Consider the following 22500-nt stretch of genomic DNA (forward strand, 5'->3'; position numbering starts at 1 on the left):
GTGCTACAGCCCACATTCTTTGATTCAGTTTTTGTTTTAATTTAACCCCCCTCCTCCCCTCCCTTTCCAACAATAAATTTGTAAGTTGCTTAATAAATTTAAATGGCCATTTGTTAAATACATCTTGAATGAGGTCCTACATTTCTTTAGTTTTAATATCTTTGCTAACGTGTTCTGTCAATCTGTTGCCTTGTCGTCTGTATCGGAATGCACCTGCTGTTTTGGTCGCAAGTTGATTACCCATTATAGGGTGGTTAGCTGTATATGACCGGCTGTTGCCGGCTATTTCTGTCGAAATTGAACGGACTTAAGGGTTTTGTTTTTTTCTCAAGACAACAATATTAAGCATAAAAATGCTCCCTTTTTTTTTATCGGGGTTGGGTGGGTGGGGGGGGGGGGGGGGCTTTGGCCATTAAAGGTTCAGATATAGAAAAAGAACACAGATATGTCATGTTTTAAGCAGAAATGGATATACGACCAAATAGAACCACACTGCATCGTGATTTTAAAGCAATATTTAAGTTAGGATTAAATTTGGATTTTATTCGATAAATTTTGTTTGTTGCCCCTGGCTGGACTAGACGTCTCTGAGTTGTTGGGTTTTTTTGTGGGTTGTTTTACAAGTACAGCTGAACAATGAAAAATTCCGGCGTGGATGAAAACACGCAATTAAATAAACATTGCAATTAATCCGAACGTACCGTCGTTATTTTCTGAACAACATCTGCCCCTGTGTTTAAGCCCAAATGAAGTGTGCGAGTCAAATTTGAACAAACAAAAAAATATGTGTGTTAAAGCTTCCCCACACCTTTCTCTTCATTTGTTTACGATTTTCTTAGGAGGTTAATCGGTTCTGATTTCCGCATGGCTGCTTTAGGCTTTAGGCTTCCGTTAAAACATTCAAATTGGTTACGATTTTCAAGCATTTTGTTTATTTATTATTTCGAGGATTGCCATTTTAGTTCAGTTATCACTGTTGTAAAACATAATTGGTCATGTGGTCTTGATGGCAATTCCTCCTTGGTTGAAAGCAATTAATTATGCACTGTTGTTAAGGACGCTTGTTGTTTTGACGAATATATGCTGATGAATACATCATAGCGTTGCAGCTCGTGTCATATAAATTATTATGCGCGCCTAATCATATCTGTATCGGGAGAACGTCCTCATAAACAATAACAAAAGTAGCAAAAACAAAAGCACAACAGAGACAATCATAAAACAACTATAACAATAATAGTAGCAGCAGCTAGAACAACAACAGCAATAACAACAATAACTGTAATAGCAACAATAACTATGACAACAATAACAATACCAGCAATAACAGCAATAACAACAGTAACAACAATAACAACAACAGCAATAACAACAACAGCAATAGCAACACAGCTCCATTATTATCACATCTGCATCATCTTTAACCAATTCAAAACCCCATTCTCTATTTCCACCATTCTCTCCCTACTTCCCATCCCTGATACCAGCAACCATGCGTATGTTCACGTGCCTATCCAAAAACGTCTCCATGGCGCTCGATATGACCCAACGCCTGTCTTCTGAGAGACGCCCCAAGAACCGTCTCAACTTTCGTAACAAGAAGAGACGCACTAACACCACGTCCACAACGACCACTACCAGCACCACCACAACTGGTAACAGTGCGGCCATCATCAACAAGATTGACGTAACGCCCAGCAAAAAGCACACGTCCTCAGCAAGCCGCAGTAAGAAGCAAAAATCTGTCGACAGCACAACCTTCTCTTCCACGTCAAAGAGCGATTACATTCAAATCCAAGACGAAAACGCCCCACCTCCTTCCAGCACAAACTATGCTGCAACTGGAAATGCGTCATCCACCAACAGCAACGCCACCAGAAAAACTCTGGCGCCACCTACGATTCCTCTTCCCGCCATCCCAACCACTGACCTGGACATATCTGTCTACATCAAAGAACTCAACGATTCTGATGATGACGTCGAGAATAATTCGGATTATCTGCCCCTGGCTCACATTGAACCACCTCTAACGGAAAACGAATCTTCTTCTTCGTCCTCGACGAATTCTCTTCAGCAAAATCGTCAATATAACCGCCACAACGATCAAACCACAACTACTTCCAGCACTGCGACTACTTTAGGTGTTTCTATGGATGTATCTTCACCAACCACTTCCTCCCTCTCATCACCATCGTCATCCAAAAACATTTACCAGCAAATTCATGAAGTCGACGTCAATAGCCGAAGCAGCACTCAGATCGTATCCAATGTGAAATCTGTCGGCTCTTTCAACGAAGCTTTTATCCAAAGTTCATCCAGCCTGCCGCGTTTGAGGAACATGCTTAGCAGCACGCGTCTCGACGACTGCACGAACTGCACAGCTCGACATGCGCAAAAGAAAGTAGCAACCGCAACGGCGTCCACCTCTACGTCAGACATCAAACCGCTGATGACCTACAGTCGCCGAAAAGCTGCTTTCGCAAAGAACCCCCGCAAGAAGCGTCTACGCACCCCTGAATCTGATGAATATTACCAATGCAACAACTCTAGCCATGTCAGCGATCTATTGGAAGCCAGCGTGGCGGAGTACGACAGTTTTAAGCTAAGAGCTCAAAGAAAAGCCGTCGGGAACCTCACAAGTAAAACTGTTTCTAGAGGCACCAGTCGTAGAACTGATTATACCGTGGAGGTCTGCGATAATAGTGGCGATAACAGCGATAATAATGACAATAGCATTGTTTATCAACAGGCCGTTAAGCATCAGATCCCTACCCAGCTTCAATTAGAAATCAGCGCGAAAGACGACGATCTCACACAGCTGTCACAACTAACGAACGAGGACCTTACCCAATACAGCCAAGGGGATAACGATACTATTGCATCTAACGGCGGTGTAACTTGTGCGTATTCTCACCTCGTGGACTACACCGTCTCGACAACGGCTACAACTACAGACTTGCGAAGTGAATTTATAGATGGGGAGTCCCAGTTCGAAACCACAGCAGAACCCACCGAGGCCGAAGAGATCACGCAAGACGATACGAGATTTTACGAGAACGAAATCCGACCTCTGGGGCTCTGCGAGGGACGATCTCAAACCAGTTTAGTCAGTCCCAAGGTGATACGCCATCATCACTACGAAAACGAATTTTATCACCATAATCAGCATCAAGGCGTTAATAGTAGCTCTTGTTCTAATAACATTGACGTCACAGCAGACAATTCCGAATACTCTCAAATGAATAACGAAAACTATTATTGTGCCAGTCAGAGTTCTCTGCCTTCCTACTTGGGGGAGACAGAGGCAGAGCTTACGGCCGATTACTATGACGATACCACCACAACCAGTACTGCTTTCAGCAGTCCCAGCTATGTCAATGTGCCAAAAGATTACCCTAGAAGCGATGGTAGTGATAACGATAAGAATGCAGAGTCTGCCTTAGTTACTACTGACGTCAATGATACTTGTTCTGATTCCAGAGCTTCAGAGTTCCTTGGCTGTATGTCTTTTGGTGTCCCTCACCTGCTGAAAAAGGTAAGTGATTCAACATGGATAATCATAAAATTTAAACCAAGTGTCCCTTACGAAACAATAAGTATAGGAATACTTTGTGTATAACTGATTCACATGAGAAGAAATTGTCCATCTTTTTCATAAATAAGATTCATTTCTACTCTTTTATTTTATTTATTTATTTATTTATTTATTTATTTGTTTATTTATTTATTTATTTATTTATTTGTGTATTTATTTATTTATTTATTTATTTATTTATTTATTTATTTATTTATTTATTTATTTATTTATTTATTTATTTGTGTATTTATTTATTTATTTATTTATTTATTTATTTATTTATTTATTTATTTATTTACTTACTTATTTATTTGTGTATTTATTGATGGTCACGGTGTTCATTATGGGGGAAAGATAAACATCAGCTCGAAAATAATGTTAGAAACTCTTCTTAAAGCGCTCGTTTGAAAAATAAGTGGTGTAAGGGACATAACTCAATGATTACGAAATCACAATAAGGTTATGGGGAGTTGTGATCCTTACTGGGAATAATATAATCCGACGTCTTAATATTTAAATAAGGCAGTGATATTTGATTAGAATGAATATGCCATACTCAAAAGATGTTTCGATCCAAAAACCCTTCTTTATTCAGCATGTTGCCTAGACTTATATAATGTAATTTTGTTATAGCTTGGGGTTGAAAAACTGATATATAATTTATTTCCCCCCCACTAGGCAGTTTAACTATCCACGATTCCGACCATATTACTAAGCAGCGTGTCTTGTATTTGATGGTATAGCACCTGTCTACCTCACCGATCACGTGGTCATGTGCAAATTTGAAAAATTACACTTTAAAAGGCCATGTAATGTCCAAACGAAATTTTCGGTAAAAAGATCAAGAACAAAATTTGGTGATAGATAGTTTGCTTGTTTCGGCCCCAAGATTTGGAATGAACTACCACGTGGTCTGAGGGAGCGTAAGTCTTGACCTGCCTTTCAAAAAGAATCTCAAGACACATCTTTACTGTATTTGCTTTTATTGACGCTATGAACCTTTGATTTGGCTATCAATTGATTGTTTTTGTTGTTTTTGTTGTTGATAATTTACATTGTAAAGTGCCCAGAGCTCGTGTTTTACACGAGAATCAGCGCTGTTCAAATGTGTATCATTATTATTATTATTATTATTATTATTATTATTATTATTATTATTATTATTATTATTATTATTATTATTATTATTATTATTATTATTATTATTATTATTATTGTTTGTAATTATTATTGTTTACTATGTGTTTGCATACAATATAATTTTAAACCTTTATCTTGTTCATTATTGTAGAATCTAGATGGCTGGTATTACTTGTTGACAGAAGAGGTTGGCAGGAAGAAACATCTGCAGGCTAGAGGTATCTCCACCGTTACCAAAAAGCCTGTCCTCACCTCAAGAGGTATGTTCAACCATTCAAGTGATAACTCTCTCTCTCTCTCTCTCTCTCTCTCTCTCTCTCTCTCTCTCTCTCTCTCTCTCTCTCTCTCTCTCTCTCTCTCTCTCTCTCTCTCTCTCTCTCCTCTCTCTCTCTCTCCTCTCTCTCTCTCTCTCTCTCTCTCTCTCTCTCTCTCTCTCTCTCTCTCTCTCTCTCTCTCTTCTCTCTCTCTCTCTCTCTCTCTCATCTCTATCTCTCTTTTCTCTTCCTTTCTCTCATATCTCTCTCTCTCTCTCTCTCTCTCATCTCTCTTCTCTCGTTCTCTCCTCTCTCTCTCTCTCTCCTCTCTCTCTCTCTCTCCTCTCTTTCCTCTCTGTATCTTCTTCTCTCTCTTTCTCTTTTCCTCTCTCCTCTTTCTCTTTTTTCTTTCTCTTCTCTCTCTCTTCTTCTCTCCCCTCTCTCTCTCTCTCTCAATCATGTTAAATCTATTATTATGGGGGGGGGGGGGGGGGGGGGGGGTGTCATGGATAACCAATTTCAACCAAAATTAAATGGCGCTCAACTCAGACCACATTTAATCGACTGAGGCAGGCTAGTTTTTTTTTCTCCCTTTCTTGTATTCCCCCCAATCTTCTTCCCCATTGCTTTGTCTGGCACTCTTCCATGTAGATCTATATTTTTACACAAGTGCTTGTTCTCTATTTTGTCACCTCACAATAAACAGCCGTTACTGGTTAATGATTTATTTGTTTTGTGCGTTTCATCTTTGACAGGTCCCCCAAATGTCCCCATACCCAACATGTCTGTCGAGGGCCAGGAAAAAACAGTGGTGAGTGGTTCAATTCCATTTTTAAATATTATTATTATTATTATTATTATTATTATTATTATTATTATTATTATTATTATTATTATTATTATTATTTTATTATTTATTATTATATATTATTTTATTGTTATTGTTATTATTATTATTATTATTATTATTATTATTATTTTATTATTATTATTATTATTATTATTATTATTATTATTATTATTATTATTATTATTATTTTATTGTTATTATTATTATTGTTATTTGTTATTATTATTATTATTATTATTATTATTATTATTATTATTTTTATTTTTTATTTTTATTATTATTATTATTATTATTATTATTATTATTATTATTATTATTATTATTATTATTATTATTATTATTGTTATTGTTATTATTATTATTATTATTATTATTATTATTATTATTATTATTATTATTATTATTATTATTATTATTATTATTATTATTATTCGGTATAGCGCCAGTATCCACAAAGAGTGCTCAGAGGTGATTTACAATAGTTTTATTTTAGTATCACACATGTTCATTCATTCGACTACAAAATCACTACAACAGTCACACACATATCTGATCTTGTTCGAAGTTCACATAGAATCACTCTAAGCAAAATGAAAAAGATTGGTTTTTAGATGACGTTTGAAGACTGGTAGCCTATACCAGTTTTTCACCAATCAAAAATTTCTTTGATATGTTGGATAACAAAATACACCTTATAATATAAACAGTTATTGAAATAAAGAAACATATACCTCTCTTGCTCAGTATCAAACAATTTATATATATATTTATATATTTTTTAAAACCCACAGATTACAGTTTTGAGAGGGAAACACGGATTTGGCTTTTCCTTTGTGGATGAATTGCCTCCCAAGATTGGACGTGTGGACAAAGGTTGGTGTCACTTTAAAAAAGTCTCCAAAATACAGAATTTATTTCCCATTTCCCATTTCCTCCTAAAAAAAATAAAATCATTTTTGTCCTCACTTGTGCACTATCTATCAGTAAAAAAGTTTAGGAAGTTATTTTCAGATAATGAAAAAAAAAAAATAATAATACGAGTTCACAAAAAAGTCCATATTTTTCTCCATTTTTGGCATATTTTTTTTTCTTTTCTCTCTCCCTTCCGTAGCATCTCCAGCTGATCAGGCCGGGGTCAAGAAAGGTGACGCGGTCATCAGCATCAACGGCAAAAACGTATCCAGGTCTACCAGTAAAGGTGTAGCACACTTAGTCAAGTAAGTGGTTTTGTTTTTTGTCTCTCTCTTTTTCCTTATTATTATTATTATTATTATTATTATTATTATTATTATTATTATTATTATTATTATTATTATTATTATTATTATTATTATTATTATTATTATTGTTATTATTATTATTATTATTATTATTATTATTATTATTATTATTATTATTATTATTATTATTTTATTATTATTATTATTATTATTATTATTATTATTATTATTATTATTATTATTATTATTATATTTTTGAAAAAGACTGCATTGGCAAAATACTATTGTTTGCATTATTAAGCTGCTAGAAGCTCGGGACTGTAAAAAGTATGAATATTAAAGAAGCTTCAAAGAAGGAAAATTACATAACACGGAACACTCCTCTTCAGCCAACAACGAAAGTGATTAAAATAAATAACATAGTTGTTTTTGCCGCTGATGCAATTTATTAATTTATGTTTAATTGGTTTTCTTATGGAAGATGTAGCATCTCAACTGAATGAGGCAAGAAAATTGTAGAAATATGCACTGTCAGAAATTTTTAAAGTGATAGAGAAGATGAAGATAATCTTCTAAGGGCATGCCTAAGCTGACCCGACACGTAACAAATTAATGGAGCTTGTGTAATGTGTTTTGGATTCTTGAACCCAAATGATCTTAATTGGCATATCTCGACACTTGTTTAAAATTGTTCCTTTTATCTCATTTTGATTATTGGTTGATCTTTGAATCTATCTACAGGCAAATGAAGGCCAAGTCTCTGACACTTGAACTTCAGAGAGACCACATCATCCCAGCACAAATCACTGCTACGACCACCACCTCCACCTCCACTTCAACCTCCACCGGCACCGCAATCAAACGTAGCATAGGTATATACTCTTCCTCCCACAACAACACAGATCACCTCTACGAAAGCATTATGGGAGCTACCAATCCGGCAATCACACCAGGCAGCAGAGACAACTACCACCTGTACAACAGGGACCACCATAAGGAAAACATGCGGGCATTCATGGCCCAGCAGTGGTCCATGGAAGGAGACACGGGCCGTACAGAAGATGATTTGGTAACGGATGATGACTATTCCCAGAATTACTCCCAGAACGACTACTACAATGACAGGCCGTTTCATGGCAGTTCCATGCCTAACTTGAAAGCCTTGACGAGCACACCTATGCCTAAATCAGCCATGATTCATAAGGTAAGTCGTGGAATTTCTGTGCAGAAAAAAAAAATGCTTCCTATCTTGTTAATGTCATCTAATTTTTCAATTTGATTTATGTAAACAGAATAAGAGGACATTTAGGCATTCTGCCTTGTCATTAAAGCATGATGAATGAGACACCGAAACCCAAAACACCGGCATCGTTTCATCAATTAAATTGAAGCTTCCATTTCATTCTCGAGAGAACCCCTCAAAAAGTCTGCTAGAATCCGAGCTTGATGAAATAATTGAATGTTACAATTGTAGGTGACCTATTAAGTAATTTCTAATACCATTGGAATATGAAAATGTTGAATTTATATTTTTGAAAAAGTTACTTATATTTTCTTACATATTGTTTTGGAAACAACAGCCAGCTAGTACTCAGGTGATCAACAGAGACAAACAAGAATCTATCCATCGTTTGATGAGCATTGAGCTAGACTTCATCGATTTCATGCATTACGGCATAGAGAGATACTCACGGCCCCTCAGACATTGCATCATCTCAGCACAGCACCATGGAACCCTGTTCCAGAATGTGGAAAAGGTAAGCTTTTGTTTCAACTCAACATTAATCTGCCAATAAAAGTAAATAGAGATATTTTTACACAAAGAAAGGTAGGCTTGTCCCTGGCGCTGTTTCATATGCATGAGCAAATAGAAAACTAGTGACAGAAAATCACCAAAACTATCAATATAGTTTATGTATTAAAAAAAGATTTTACATATTATTGCATTATAATTCTTTATAATGTTTTTGGTTGGTTGAAGAAGGTTTGACATACAATTTATCAATTTCTCAAATTATTATCAATAATAGTATTTTTTTTCTCTGCTGTATCCAGCGATGCCTCATGCACACATATTTTCTGATTTTTATCTTGCTCCAGTGCCCCCTAATTTTTTCAGCCATATTTTTCACTTATTTGTTTTGTTTTTTTCTTTATTTATTTGGCAGCTTGTGACCATTTCTGAGTTTCACATCAAACAAATGCAGGAAACTGCCCCATCCTCTGTCAACTCTGAGGACACAGATGACAGTCAATCAAGTGAAAGCAGCACCATGTTCCCTAACTCTATCGCACTCATCTATCAGTCCAAGGTAGGCAATTCTAATGAACTCAATAATTGATTGAAATTTCGACGGATGTGATTTGAAACCCTGGCATTTTTAAAAATGTTTTTCATTTCTTTGCTTAAATTAAACTATGTCTGGCCACTATCTTTCTGTTGCCAGAGCCCTTGTGTCACTAACAAAGAGACTGGCTTAAGGTTGCTTTATGGGCATAATTTTGTTCTCGAAGGAATATTCCATGAAATTTCCACAGGCTCATTGATGATGAGACACTTACCTGACTATGAGCTTTAATTTTACCGTGAGAGCTCGAACCCATGACCTTACTAGTACAACTCCACCTGGCCGGGGAGATCGTGACTCTACCGTATGAGCTATCCACGACCCCAAAAAAGGTCGCTTCAAATTCTAGTCTGTAATGACATCTTTTGATTATCGCTGGCTCAATTGAGAACAAAACCTGTAAAGAAGTCACCGTATTCCCCTGCTGTAATTGTAATTTATATCCATCTCTATCGCCCACAGATCCACATGTTATGCCAAGCCTACGAGTCCTACACACACGGCCTCCGGCATTCCAGCCACCTTTTGCAAGAACTCCGATCCAACAGAGATTTCATGAATTTTATCAAAGACCCCTCGTCATCGTCATCATCATCCTCCAAGGGTGGTCATGGCACTGGGGGGTCCATGTTTGGTCATCCGTCCATCAGCGCTTTCATCAACAGACCAGTACAAGTAGGTTGTCATAATCTCTGATTTGATTAGCCCCCCGATTTCATTTGTCTTTATAAATACCTGCCAACTCTTCTGCTTTTGGAGGAATCATTCCTATTTTCACTCTTACTTTTTGTACTATTCTGCCATTGTCTTTAAAATTCCAATTTTCAAAATATATGACGATAATGGTAAGAATAAAAAAGAGCGAGGGGAGAGGGGGGGGGGGGGGGGCTGAAAAAGGTGACATTCCTATTTTTTGTCTCAAATTCCTAATTTCAGGCCTTCTGATTCCACTTTTGGAATGTGAAGGGTTGGCAGGTCTGCTTTACATGATTAGGTCTTAAGATTAGGAAGTTATATCAAGATTATCCCAGTTACTTAAAAATTAAATTTTGTCAAAACAAAAAGCAAAGGATAAGACAGATCTTCATACGATGTTTTTAATTTTTTGTGTAGATAGAATGAAATTGACTCTTTGTTATTGTTTTAGCCAGCCATTTTTATGAGTAGTTCTCACTAAATTGTATCAAGGTTACACATGGTTTCGAATGTTTTTTGGCTAAATGCAGAGCATCAATAGACTATCTAAATTCTCTCTTATTAATTATTATAATGTATTATGTAAAGCTGTCTTCATTTATTATTGAATTTATTGTCATCCACAGCACATCAACGACATGTACACAGTGTTCAGTGAGATCTTTGCAGGCACCAGCCGTCACTCCCCTGACTATCCAGTGTTGCACAAGATCTCCACCAAGCTTGCCCAGTGTATCACTGCCATCACCAACCTGAGCTCTGAGGGTCGAGTCCATAGTCTGGACTCCCTCACATCGTCCCAGGGCTGTTCCAGTCAGACCAGCAGTGGTGAGTGCCCGTTTCTTTTAGTTGCTTTCAGGAATTCTCTGATTAAATCAAGCGAATATGCTCATTAGTTTTTTAATAGAGTCATGCTTCATTTATACCCTCCCTCCATTCCCCAGCTGAAGGGTTCCAACATGTAGGACGGACTTGACGTCTGTTTGGCGATATTACAATTTTTTCGGACAGCGACAACACTGTTAACGGCCAGGTACTCATTTTACACATGAGTATGATGAGAGAATTACTTGAACCCAGGACCTTCCGATCCGAATGAAAGCGAGTGTCATACTATAAGACCACATAGCCGCCCAGTTTGTTTTTTTCTTCAGTCTAACCTACTTGCACCCATTAAAGCATAGTGTCCTACCGGACCGTCCCAATAAAATCAAGACTGTTCCCGTCTGGAAATCCAGAGGAAAAGCAACTAAAAAAAAAGTTATATTTTTGTTAATGAAGTGAACAAGAAAAAAAAACGGTTGACCTTGACCTTGACCTCGAGGTCTCAATTTTCTAATAGCCTAATTATCCTGCAGTTTTGGGTCATGAACGTTTTAGCTCTTTGAAAAGCTGGCTGCTCTGTCATTTATATCATCTGAATTCTTCCATTGCATCCACCAGGCAAAGGCAGTATGGCTTCATTAGCATCCTGTTCGTCGGTGGAGACAGAGGCCCTGCGTACGATGAGACCTCCACCCCCACCCCCATCGACCACCTCGTTGTCGTCAACCTCTCACAGACCCGTTGACCTTGAGGTAGCCAGGGTTCAGGAACGACTCGTCTTCCCTCCACACATACCTGTAAGTTGGATGTTATTATTATTATTGTTATTATTATTATTATTATTATTATTGTTATACGCGGGTGGTTGGATGGGAGCATCACCCTTGAATCATATACCTATGATGTTCGCATGGGTGTACGATCCGATAGTGATGTCGTTTCTTCTTCTCTTTACTAGCCTATCCTGCTTCTTTGGTTTGTGATTGTATTTTTGACAGGGGATATTTTTTTCCCTGTAAATCCTCTGCCTGTTTGTTCTTTGTTATTTATAATTTAGCTTATGATATCTTTAGGTTATGCTTTTGATTGACATTTGTACTATTTTTGTTAGATTGCTTGTTTTTTTGTTTCAGCGGTCTCTCATATAACCTCAATTGTGTTGGAAGAGACCTAAAGCAACAAACAAAAAAAAAAAAAAATATTATTGTTATTATTATTATTATTATTATTATTATTATTATTATTATTATTATTATTATTATTATTATTATTATTATTACTATTAGTAGTAGTAGTAGTATTATTATTATAAGTTTGTTTTTTGGGTTTTTTTGTTTTTTTTAAATTATTAAATACCAATAGTAATAAATCAACTTTTAAAATCATATCTTTTCCTCTTCATGACATAGAAAAATGTGTTTGTCTCACATTTTTGATTGCGCTTTCCCTATGTCAAAGAAAATTACAGCACTATAAAATGACTGTATGGTTTGTTGTAAACACAGAAGATATCATAGTTGTATGGTGGAATCATGGACAACTACGGGAAGTTAAACTAGGGCTTTCACTCTTCAAGACAAGATACCAATACATAGGACATAACTCTACATCACTACAAATACCATGACAATTACGCAGTTATTTCCCTTTCATTACAAACTGACTATTACATTTTGTCACGTCCCCATTCCAGACCTTCCAGCTGTGCCAAGACGACAGACACATCATCTTCCAGGGGGATATCTACCGATTCCAGAGTGGCAACTGGTACAGGTCTAACCTGCTGCTTCTCTCAGACCTCCTTCTCCTGCTGGACACGGAGCCTTCCGGAATGCTGAGGGTGGTGGATGCCCCATTCTACCTGTCTGACCTGTCTGGCATAGAGGTCAACCGAAAACACGGTGAGTGGGATAATAATTCCTTCTTATCTGTAGGGCCACTGTTTTATCGGGTATCTGACTCATACAAAATAAATGCACTTATATATATATATATATATATATATATATATATATATATATATATATATATATATATATATATATATATATATATATATATATATATATATATATATATATACCCACCACATCAATCTGATATTTTGAACTTGGTGAATCTTAACTCTCTCAACCCTTACACCGACTATATCCGTAGTTTACCCGGGTTACATTTACACCATGCCTATTTATTACATTTTTATGAGACAAATTTTAGGCGTAGTATCAAAGCTGATGTTTCTAGTTTTTACATGTTAAAGATAGTTGAATAAAACTATCTATGTACATGCTCATTTTTATTAATTTTTTTTCCAATTTTGAAAAGTAGCAAAAATCTCTAGGATTGAGTGAGTTAAGTGATCAGAATTCAATCTTTTGCACCAGCCTCGCCATTTTGAGACACCTCAGGAATGATTGGTCAGAGTGCTCTGCAAGCAGAAATGAGATAAACATCAGCTCCATGGGTCTACTAACCACTTCTTACCCACCAAACATGTATGAAAATAAATCCCACAAAATTTTGTAGTAGCCTGTATAGTCATGTTCTTCATTTTTTTTTTTTCCATTCTCTTTCACAGCCTCAGAGTTTATCCTGCATCTCCACAACACCAACCTGTTCTCCACCATCCCTCAACCCCAGCATAAAAAGCACAACCCCCACCAGCCCACCACCCGTCCAGTGATATTGAGAGCACCATCGTCCCAAGAGAAATTCATGTGGAAGTCGTTGCTGGAGCAGCGTGTCTCGTCCACCGTCGGTACCAAGCTACAACACTACGGCTCCATTAGGGATATCTCCAACGTGAAAACCAGCGTTGTTTTGTAGTCACCGAATTCGACACAGGAATGACTACTGTTTTCACCAAGAGGCCAGCTTATAGTGATTCCTACTGGGCTGGATTCTACTGTTGCCTGAGAATGCATGGCTGTAACTGGTCTCTTGGTTTCAACAGTTTTGACAATATGGCTGTCTTGAAACATCATGATTTTAAAGACTTTCTAAAGCGGTCATGAAGCATTGCCAAACTTAGCATCAAAATTTCCTTTTTTTATTAAACATTTTGATTTACAAAAATTGATTTGAAAAGATGTGTGTACGAAATAGCGCAAAACAAAACAAAGAGAAAATAGAAGAAAGTTTTGTTCTCAAATTTTTCACTTTCTTGATTTCAATGATTAACACACAATGAATTTAGACTTAAATTATAAACATTTATTTTGAAACCGAAACAAAAGCTGCTGGTAAAGATTTTGCAATGCTGCCATGTTTGCCAACTGCGATGACTTCAAATTTTTTTTTGTATAGGAAAAGATCTTAATAGCTCGTTCCTCTCTTAAATGGTTCAGCATTCTGTGATCTGTGAATGCAGTTCACTGTTGTAGACAAAAAGATTTTGAAGAGAGTTTGATATTGCCAGAAATTTGAGCTAAAAATTTTTTTTTCTATCGCAGAATTGTTTGAGTGCATCCAATTCTCTGTGATATTTTTATCAGTAAGGGTTGTAAGTTTAGAATCTCATTAATGTGATGTTTACATTGGTTGTAACCGTAATGTGGTATGTTTTATGTATATCATGTTGTGGCATGTTGTATGTGACGAGGGGACAAAGTTAATGAATCACAAAGACATCCAGTTGTTTGGAGAGTAGTTGTGGCATGTTGTATGTGACGAGGGGACAAAGTTAATGAATCACAAAGACATCCAGTTGTTTGGAGAGTAGTTGTGGCATGTTGTATGTGACGAGGGGACAAAGTTAATGAATCACAAAGACATCCAGTTGTTTGGAGAGTAGTAAAATAAAGGGAGTAAATGAGACTCGTGTAAACGGGGACAACACAAAGTAAACAACATGTCAGCCTTAGGACTTCTTCAGGTTACACGCAGACAATGACGAGAAAGAGAAAGAAAAGATTAGAAAATGTGTGAACTTGTTGTTCATGAGCCGAACATGGATTTTAGTTTTAGGTTAATGTCTCCAAATTATGTTACTCACAACTGACGGGAGTTAATTTTGTAGACATCTGTTGCAATTTCCGCATCATTTAACGTCAGTATTCAAAGTAGTAATTTAAGTAATGAAAACGTCATGGTTCTTCGAAATAGGACATTTCCTTTTGTCTTGACGTGACATGCGGCACATTATAACCTTTTGCCACAGCCTCATATACTTATCAATAGAATGGACCTCGGATCGGATGCAAAGACACTTTCCATTCCACAAGGGATGTTTAAATTCCCCTTGGTGTTCTTTACTGATTTATCACAGTATTGGTTTATTTAAAGAAACCCAATGAAGCGATATGGGGTAGCCATAAATCAGTACTCACTTCACAAGTTAGATTGAGATACTGGGTGCAGTCAAGGTTTATTGTGACCTCTTTAGCCACCCAGGAATGATTGGGTGTGACTGGATCTCTTGGATATGACAGAAAGTACTTTGCGACTAATATCCTATCTAAAGAATCATAACAGAGACGGGTATAAAATCAGGCTCCCTGATATGTATGGCTCAGAAAGACTAACTGAACCACTCATTTAAAGAAAGAGAAAAAAAATGATGACGCGCTAAGAAGTGATACTCAATCCTGCTGTCTATTTGCATACAAGGTCCTTTGTGTACGACACATTGTCAATATGATGGTGGAACAAACAGTTAGCATGATAAAATTTCATGTGGTTCTTCCCTCTTCCCTTTGCCCTATCACCCCCCCCCCCCCCCCCCCAAAAAAATAATTAATTAATAGTAAAAAAAAAAAAAAAAACATACACAAAAAGTAATAAATAAATAAATGAATAATAAAAAAAACGATTTATAACAATACAGACACAATTTCCTTTGTGAAATTTTTTTTAATTGAGCTTTTTCTAGCACAATATCCACTTAAAAAGCAAGTCCCTTAATGCCATTCTCATATTCATGACACAATAAATTGTGCGGCTAAGTGGTCTACTGGTATGACACTTGCTTTCGGATCAGAAGGTCGTGGATTTGAGCCTCACTCGGCGCATAGTTGAGTGCTTGGAGAAGGCTCGTTATTCACATTCTCTCACCGTACTTAGGTGTAAAATGAGTACCTGGCCGTTAACAGTATTATCTCTCCAAAAAAAATATGTAATATCGCCTAACAGGCGTCATGTCATATCCTAAATGTTAAGTATTCCTGCTGGCCAGGGACCACTTGTAAAGCGCTTTGAGCATGTTTAGTGGATATTGCGCTTTTTATTTTTAAAAAAAGCTCAATCCAAGATTTAGTAATTCATAATATTGATAATTACTTTTTCATGTTGAATTAACATCGTAAAAACTGAAACACAGTATTATTATTCATGACAATCCATAAAAAGGCAGCAATATTCAAAGATGTCATTATGCTGTTTGATAATTATTTGTATTATGAAAATGTGCTGTTTTAAGGCTCTGGTAACAGTATTCTTGTGCTATATAATTTAATTTAATTTATCTTAGTTTTCTTATCTTGTCAAATTCTGTGTAATTTTCTAGTCAAAGTTCTATCAATTATTTTATATTTCATATAATTAAGAATGCCTCTTGTTTCATTGTAAACTTCAATACATTTCATATCATTACATCTGGGTGGGGATCCTGACCTCCATAGCGGGCAGGGAGGTCCATACTGTGTCTTCTATCCCCTTATATCTGTTTTCCAACATGCTTTCTGTCTTTGTCTTGGAATGAGGTTACTTGGTTTTGTCCTGGCCCTGGTTGGAGTCTTGGCTGGGAGGGAAACAGTCAAATGCATAGTTATTGTTTTGGGAGATGATATTTTTTTCCTTGTAAATCATCTCTCTGTTATGTACTGTATTATGTTTTATTTACATATTATATTTTATTTGTTAACATTTGAGTGTATTCCTCTTAGTGGGGACCTGTGCTTGTGTCTAGATGAGACTTTTAGGTAATCTCAAACTAAGTACTTTGATAGTGAGCTCTTGGAATCTACATCTGTTTCCTATTTGAACAAATTCCCCTTTGTCTTACCTTTTCTTTTGTGCTTTAATTGTAATTCTAGAACTTTTTACTATCCCATTTCTTCCTTTTTACTGGCGCTGATATGACCTTAATGTGTTGCAAGCGCCGTAAAACCCTCAAAACATAAAACATATCATACATCAGAGCAATGACGCCCATAGAGCCGGATTTTATCCTGTGTTTCTATAACCTGAACGGACAATATCAATTGCTACCCTTTGGATAGGATGCTAGTCTATGACAAAGTACTTTCCACCAAATCTAACAGGCCAGCCACTGTCCCATTTTCTTCCTTTTTGCTTGCGCTGAAATGACATAAATGTTTTGGGAGTGCCGTAAAGCCTTTCAAATCTAAACAACCCCCTCATCCCCTTGCAAAAATCATCATTTAATATTTCCATAGTGAGATCAGATAAGCATCTCAAAAGCTGTTGGTAACACACCAAGTTCAACCTAGTCCTAAGTAAGAAATCCACGCCATCACCCTTGTTTCCTTATTATTGTAACTTCTTTTTCTTTTTTTTTTTGAAAATTGTGTTTGAGAAAGAAGAATGGGTGTCAAAGGGACATCACTCTGTATAATTTAATGTAATTGTAATTTTTTTAAATGTCATTTGAAAGGTTAACTAAAAAACGATCACATAATAGATGTGAGAATGACGAATGAGAGAGTGTCAAGGGGGCGTTACTGAGTGTAATTTAATATAATTTTTTTTTTTTTTTTTGTTTTCTTTTATCTTGGTTCTTAAAAGTGAGTGGAGCAGGCACTTATGTTGGTAACAACAAGATATGAAGTGAATAGAAAAGTGCCAGAAGACAATAGAGAATAAAAATTTTTTCGCGGCGGTGGTGGGGTTTGAACCTGCGACCTTATTGGTACGACAACTCCGCCTGGCAGGTGAGAGCGTGGCTCTACCGTGTGAGCTATCCACGAACACAAAATATTCGTTTCAAACTCAAAGTCATTACTAGATCCCTCTCTCACCTACTTCTTGAGATCGCCGATTCGTTCGTACACCACCATCGCGAATAATTTTGACCAGCAGTTAAGCTTAATAGCCAATATTCTCAAGACAAACATATAACATAGAAACGATTGAGACATTGAGTATGCTCCGGTGTATGGGGTGAATTTTAATTCAGAAAAGTGAGTGGAGCAGGCACTTATGTTGGTAACAACAAGATATGAAGTGAATAGAAAAGTGCCAGAAGACAATAGAGAATAAAAATTTTTTCGCGGCGGTGGTGGGGTTTGAACCTGCGACCTTATTGGTACGACAACTCCGCCTGGCAGGTGAGAGCGTGGCTCTACCGTGTGAGCTATCCACGAACACAAAATATTCGTTTCAAACTCAAAGTCATTACTAGATCCCTCTCTCACCTACTTCTTGAGATCGCCGATTCGTTCGTACACCACCATCGCGAATAATTTTGACCAGCAGTTAAGCTTAATAGCCAATATTCTCAAGACAAACATATAACATAGAAACGATTGAGACATTGAGTATGCTCCGGTGTATGGGGTGAATTTTAATTCAGAAAAGTGAGTGGAGCAGGCACTTATGTTGGTAACAACAGATATGAAGTGAATAGAAAAGTGCCAGAAGACAATAGAGAATAAAAATTTTTTCGCGGCGGTGGTGGGGTTTGAACCTGCGACCTTATTGGTACGACAACTCCGCCTGGCAGGTGAGAGCGTGGCTCTACCGTGTGAGCTATCCACGAACACAAAATATTCGTTTCAAACTCAAAGTCATTACTAGATCCCTCTCTCACCTACTTCTTGAGATCGCCGATTCGTTCGTACACCACCATCGCGAATAATTTTGACCAGCAGTTAAGCTTAATAGCCAATATTCTCAAGACAAACATATAACATAGAAACGATTGAGACATTGAGTATGCTCCGGTGTATGGGGTGAATTTTAATTCAGAAAAGTGAGTGGAGCAGGCACTTATGTTGGTAACAACAAGATATGAAGTGAATAGAAAAGTGCCAGAAGACAATAGAGAATAAAAATTTTTTCGCGGCGGTGGTGGGGTTTGAACCTGCGACCTTATTGGTACGACAACTCCGCCTGGCAGGTGAGAGCGTGGCTCTACCGTGTGAGCTATCCACGAACACAAAAAATTTTTATTCTCTATTGTCTTCTGGCACTTTTCTATTCACTTCATATCTTGTTGTTACCAACATAAGTGCCTGCTCCACTCACTTTTCTGAATTAAAATTCACCCCATACACCGGAGCATACTCAATGTCTCAATCGTTTCTATGTTATATGTTTGTCTTGAGAATATTGGCTATTAAGCTTAACTGCTGGTCAAAATTATTCGCGATGGTGGTGTACGAACGAATCGGCGATCTCAAGAAGTAGGTGAGAGAGGGATCTAGTAATGACTTTGAGTTTGAAACGAATATTTTGTGTTCGTGGATAGCTCACACGGTAGAGCCACGCTCTCACCTGCCAGGCGGAGTTGTCGTACCAATAAGGTCGCAGGTTCAAACCCCACCACCGCCGCGAAAAAATTTTTATTCTCTATTGTCTTCTGGCACTTTTCTATTCACTTCATATCTTGTTATCTTGGTTCTTGCATATTTACAGTCATTGTATGTTTGTACTTATTTCCACTGGCTGGAGAGCGTATTATAATGAATGGTTATATTTGACGTAGAAATATGACGTCAACAATGGAGGAAGAAAATTATATGCTCTATCACTTGTGGAGTTGGCTAATTCTTTGTTACCTCTCTTAGATGTTTGCTTAATGCAATGAAGACTTGCCAATGTCTTTTGAAAAACTACGCAAAATCTGATTTTGTCAGAATGTTTCATGTTGATTTTAAACTGTTAAATTGCAAAAAATGACATCTGCATGATTATGGTGATTATGCCAGTAATAATATATGGTTGGATTTCTTGTAAATATTTTTTGAAAATAATAATAATAGATAAATAAATGACATGAATATATTAATATTAACTACAGTTATTTTCTTAGTTTGTTCAGATTTTAAATTTCTAAGTACATTGGTAGTATGCTCTTGGAATCTACATAGACATTTGTTCCCAGTTCCCCTTTGTCTTACTTTTTCGTGTGTGCTTTTATTGTAATTCTAGAACTTTTTACTATCCCATATTTTTCCTTTTTACTGGCGCTGATATAACTTAAATGTGTTGCAAGCGCCGTAAAACCCTTAAAAACAAAAACAAACAGATTTTAAATTTTATAAATTTTCGTTTGGACTTCGGGATGAGAGGGATTAAAGATGTGAATGGCTGTCGGGGCATGTGTCTCATTGGGAGCGGAAATGTTGGACCCACCTGGACTAATGGATTCTGCCATTTTGCCATTTCTTGTTATTCCATCCCTCTCATTCATGTTCTGAATCAAGACCATTTGGTTTCGGCTGGGCCCTGCCTGGATACTTTTCATACCTGCTAACCCTTCCGCTTTAGGCGGAATCATTTCTATTTCGGAATCATTTCTATTTTCACTCTTCCTTCTTGTACTATTCTGCCGTTGTCTCTAAAATTCTGATATTCAAATAATGATGATAATGTTAAGATAAAAAAGAGCTAAGAGGGAGTGGGGGATGGTGTTAAATAGATGCATTTCCTAATTTTTTTTTCTCAAATTCCTATTTTCAGGCGTTCTGATTCCACTTATAGAATGTGAAGGGTTGGCAGGTCTGAAAGGAAACAAAACGTCCATTGTCTGTACTGTTTCCATCCTATGCCTTTCCATTTTCACCTTTGCCTTAGTAAATAAACGATCCAAAGCTTCAGGCAACTCTCACCTCTCTCCCACTAGTTAAACTGGAGACTTTAAATATTATTTTTGGTTGCTTCCCTTGGTCATAGAATGCATTAGCACTTTCCGTTACAGTCATTTTGTCCAAGGCCTGGGTGTCTGAGTGGGGTTCCTGACCTCCCATAGTGGGCAGGGAGGCACTAACTGTGTCTTCTGTCCCCCTATATCTGTTTTCCAACATGCTTTCTGTCTTTGTCTTGAAATGAGATTAATAATAATAATAAGAAGAAGAAGCTGGGTGGGGTTCCTGACCTCCCATAGTGGGCAGGGAGGTACATACTGTATCTTCTATCCCCCTATGTCTGTTTTCCAACATGCTTTCTGTCTTTGTCTTGGAATGAGATTACTTGGTTTTGTCCAGGCCGTGGCCGGATACCCTAGCTGGGAGGGAAACATTTTGGGAGATGATATTTTTTGTAAATCTTGTATGTCTTGTAAATCATCTCTTTGATGCACTGTATTGTTTTGTTTACATATGATTTGTGAATATTTGTGTGTGTACCTCTTACTTGGGAACTGTGCTTTTGTCTGGATGAGACTTTTAGGTGATCTCAAACTAAGTAGTACTTTGATAGTGTGCTCTTGGAATCTACATCTATTATCTATTTGAACCAATTCCCCGTTGTCTTACCGTTTCTTGGGTGCTGTACTTGAAATTCTAGAACTTTTTACGATCCCATTTTCTCTTTTTACTGGCGCTGATATGACCTTAATGTGTTGCAAGCACCGTAAAACCCTTAAAAACAAAAACACATGCTCACAGCTTTCACACTTTCACTCGCCTTTAATAAGCTAATGTTGGAACAGTAGTTTATATCAGCTGAGAAAAGTATGATGCTGGTACTTGTACCAATAATGATTAGAAATATAGGGTATGAATGGTGAAAACAGAATTAAAATATCGCTCCGACACCGCACTGTTTTCATATGGCACTTCTCCATACCCTGTATTCATCAATCAATCATCATCATCATCATCATCATCATCATCATTGTCAGCATGATCATCATTCGTCAGCTCAGCATCGTTGTGCGGCTATGTAGTCTTGCGGTATGACAATCGCTTTCGGATCGGAAGGTCCTGGGTTTGAGCCTCGCTTGGAATATAAGTGAGTCCTTGGAAAAGGCTCTTTCCTCACATTCTTTCACCGTACTCAGGTGTAAAATGAATACAGTGTTGTCTCTATCCAAAAAGATGTAATATCACTTAATAGACGTCATATCTCGTTCTATATGCTACATGTTGCTGTTGGTCAGCGACCCCTTGTAAAGCGCTTTGAACACATTTAGAGGATTTTGCGCTATATACATGCTCTAGTATTTTTTTTTTTTTTTTTTTTTTTTTTTTTTTTTGGTTCTTAAAAAAATCAACTGACAATTTATACTGTCCATTGAAATATTAAAACATATTAATTTACATTTGAATCCACCAATTTCGGAAGGAAGATGACACCATTTTCGGCTTAATTTCAGCTCACAACATTTGTGAACAAATCGCATCAAAATAGGGAACAAAATTGTGATGTCAAATATCCTGGTTCCAGTCTCATTGGAAGTATAAAACCACTCTTCCGGAGGACTGAATACATACCTTGTGTAAATTATATTATGGTTTCAGGGTAATGGCATCTTATTTTCTAGTTTAAATATGTATTTATGCTTGTCGTCAAGAAAAATCATCCATCCTCGCTCTTTTACGCCCGTGATCCTTGAAATCTGGTTACACATCCATTAATAAAATAATTACGCCAACTTATAATTCAATATGTAACCTATTCATTTTTA

The 22500-nt window shown here is 36.9% G+C and overlaps 1 protein-coding gene across 2 annotated transcripts in view; it reads left to right on the forward strand.

Moving 5' to 3' along the window:
• Window positions 1-14820, forward strand: part of LOC144979640 (uncharacterized) — a 187410-nt gene extending 172590 nt beyond the window's left edge. Inside the window, exons 10-22 of one of the 2 annotated variants that reach the window (XM_078926458.1) lie at window positions 3481-3535; window positions 4869-4977; window positions 5727-5782; window positions 6613-6694; window positions 6933-7038; window positions 7783-8245; window positions 8622-8798; window positions 9210-9353; window positions 9852-10064; window positions 10712-10913; window positions 11529-11707; window positions 12604-12811; window positions 13489-14820. In XM_078926458.1, coding sequence (XP_078782584.1) covers window positions 3481-3535; window positions 4869-4977; window positions 5727-5782; window positions 6613-6694; window positions 6933-7038; window positions 7783-8245; window positions 8622-8798; window positions 9210-9353; window positions 9852-10064; window positions 10712-10913; window positions 11529-11707; window positions 12604-12811; window positions 13489-13736 — 2242 coding nt within the window. In that variant the 3' untranslated portion in view covers window positions 13737-14820. Of the gene's footprint in view, window positions 1-1487; window positions 3536-4868; window positions 4978-5726; window positions 5783-6612; window positions 6695-6932; window positions 7039-7782; window positions 8246-8621; window positions 8799-9209; window positions 9354-9851; window positions 10065-10711; window positions 10914-11528; window positions 11708-12603; window positions 12812-13488 lie in introns of both variants that reach the window. The other variant, XM_078926459.1, reaches the window with a different exon arrangement.
• Window positions 14821-22500: the final 7680 nt, after the last annotated feature.

The sequence above is a fragment of the Berghia stephanieae genome, chromosome 9 (assembly GCF_034508935.2).
Source record: "Berghia stephanieae isolate SIO BIC M18660-M18661 chromosome 9, UCSD_Bste_1.3, whole genome shotgun sequence".
NCBI lineage: Eukaryota > Metazoa > Mollusca > Gastropoda > Nudibranchia > Aeolidiidae > Berghia > Berghia stephanieae.